Source organism: Seriola lalandi, unplaced genomic scaffold (assembly GCF_002814215.2).
Source record: "Seriola lalandi dorsalis isolate HSWRI2012SDOR001 ecotype SW California unplaced genomic scaffold, Sedor1 jcf7180002001417, whole genome shotgun sequence".
NCBI lineage: Eukaryota > Metazoa > Chordata > Actinopteri > Carangiformes > Carangidae > Seriola > Seriola lalandi.
In genome coordinates, this window is record NW_019472076.1 from 1 (window position 1) to 1,396 (window position 1,396).

The 1,396-nt window shown below is 40.7% G+C and overlaps 1 protein-coding gene across 1 annotated transcript; it reads right to left on the reverse strand.

Annotated features, from left to right (window-relative positions):
• Nucleotides 1-75: 75 nt before the first annotated feature.
• On the reverse strand, nucleotides 76-1,339 carry LOC111664249 (transcription factor CP2-like; the record flags this gene model as incomplete). The annotated part of the gene is made up of 3 exons (XM_087176528.1): nucleotides 465-1,339; nucleotides 272-377; nucleotides 76-182 (listed from the first exon to the last, which is right to left on the reverse strand). Coding segments are annotated over exons 1-3 (270 nt in total), but the record flags the coding sequence as incomplete, so codon positions are not given.
• Nucleotides 1,340-1,396: the final 57 nt, after the last annotated feature.

The window sequence follows — 1,396 nt, forward strand, 5'->3', positions numbered from 1 at the left end:
TGTGTGTGTGGTTTGTGTGAGTGAGGATGTGTGTGTGTGTGTGTGTGTGTGTGTGTGTGTGTGTGTGTGTTTTACCTGCACAAAAACAGAAGTCCTTTTGTTCATGTCCCACAGGAACTCAGCAGCATTGAGCTGGGAGGGGTGAGTCTTCGGCTCCACAATGCCCACTGACATGGGGATATCTGTCTCACACACAGATACATGCAGAAATTTGAACTCCAAATCGCACACAGGATGATTAAAGTAAACATTTCTCGCCAGGCGTCATTACCGATGTCAAGGAGACGGTCGCCAGGACGATTCCACTTCCAGCCCTCCAGCTGCTGGTGCTCTGTGTACTGTAGCCGGCGGTCATGAAACACCACTCGCACTATGCTCTACACACAGAGACACACAATGTGAGTACAAAGTGTACTTGATATAATAAGTTAAAGTCTGTCTTCCAGCTGAGAGGATCCTCTCACCTTAACCATTTTGTTGTTGAGCTCTGGTAACTCCCCTGCCTTCCTGTTGTCCAACATACGCACCTCGTAAGACTGGCCTGAGAGAGAGAAAACCCGATGAAAGGGTGAATGTATATATTACTTGTATTTTAAGAGTCTTCCCAAAGAGTACAGGCTTTGTTTATTATGTAATTTAGAAGAGACTGAAGACAAAAGGCCCTTTTTCCACCAAACTGTCTCAGTGACTAAAATGCAAGAACTATAAAAAGAGATAAGTTTCTTCAGTGCAATTCTTTCTGTGTTTCCACGATGTCTCCTCCTTTGATAAAATGCTCAACAACTTGTGGACTTTCTTGTCTATCTGGCCATTACCTTTCTTTTAACTTATCAAACTTCTGGGAACAAAAAAGATTTTGCAACAGTAAACTTGGCTTGCTGTTGAGTTTTGTTGGCTTTAAAAAACATCTGCCATAACTCCACCCTGATTTCTGGGCCATTGGAAGTAATGCCACCTGAGCAGGTACTTTTTGGGGAGCCCAACCTAAGTATAGACCCAGGCTTGTTACTTAGTAAAATGTCCTTCATCTTCTCTGACTTCTTCCGCTCAGATGATTATAAAATACTCAACTTATGTTTTAGTGAGGCAGCCTTTATAAGCAGATGTTGAGACCACTGTGATGGTATATCTGGTGTTTGACACAACATGCAGACACTTCCCACCATTTTAGCTGCACTATCACTTCTGCATAATTCACATTGGAAAATTCAATTTTTATCTATCAATTCTTTTAAATCCTTTAATTCCATGTGAACTTTGATCAATAATTGGTAATTATGTAGTGATGTTAAATGATGGCTGTGTGTGAACAAACCAGATCAAATACCATCGTCTTCATGTGCAGTTTTGTAGCCTAAGTAGAAAAATTTAGTTACTTAACAAAAAAAAAAAAAAA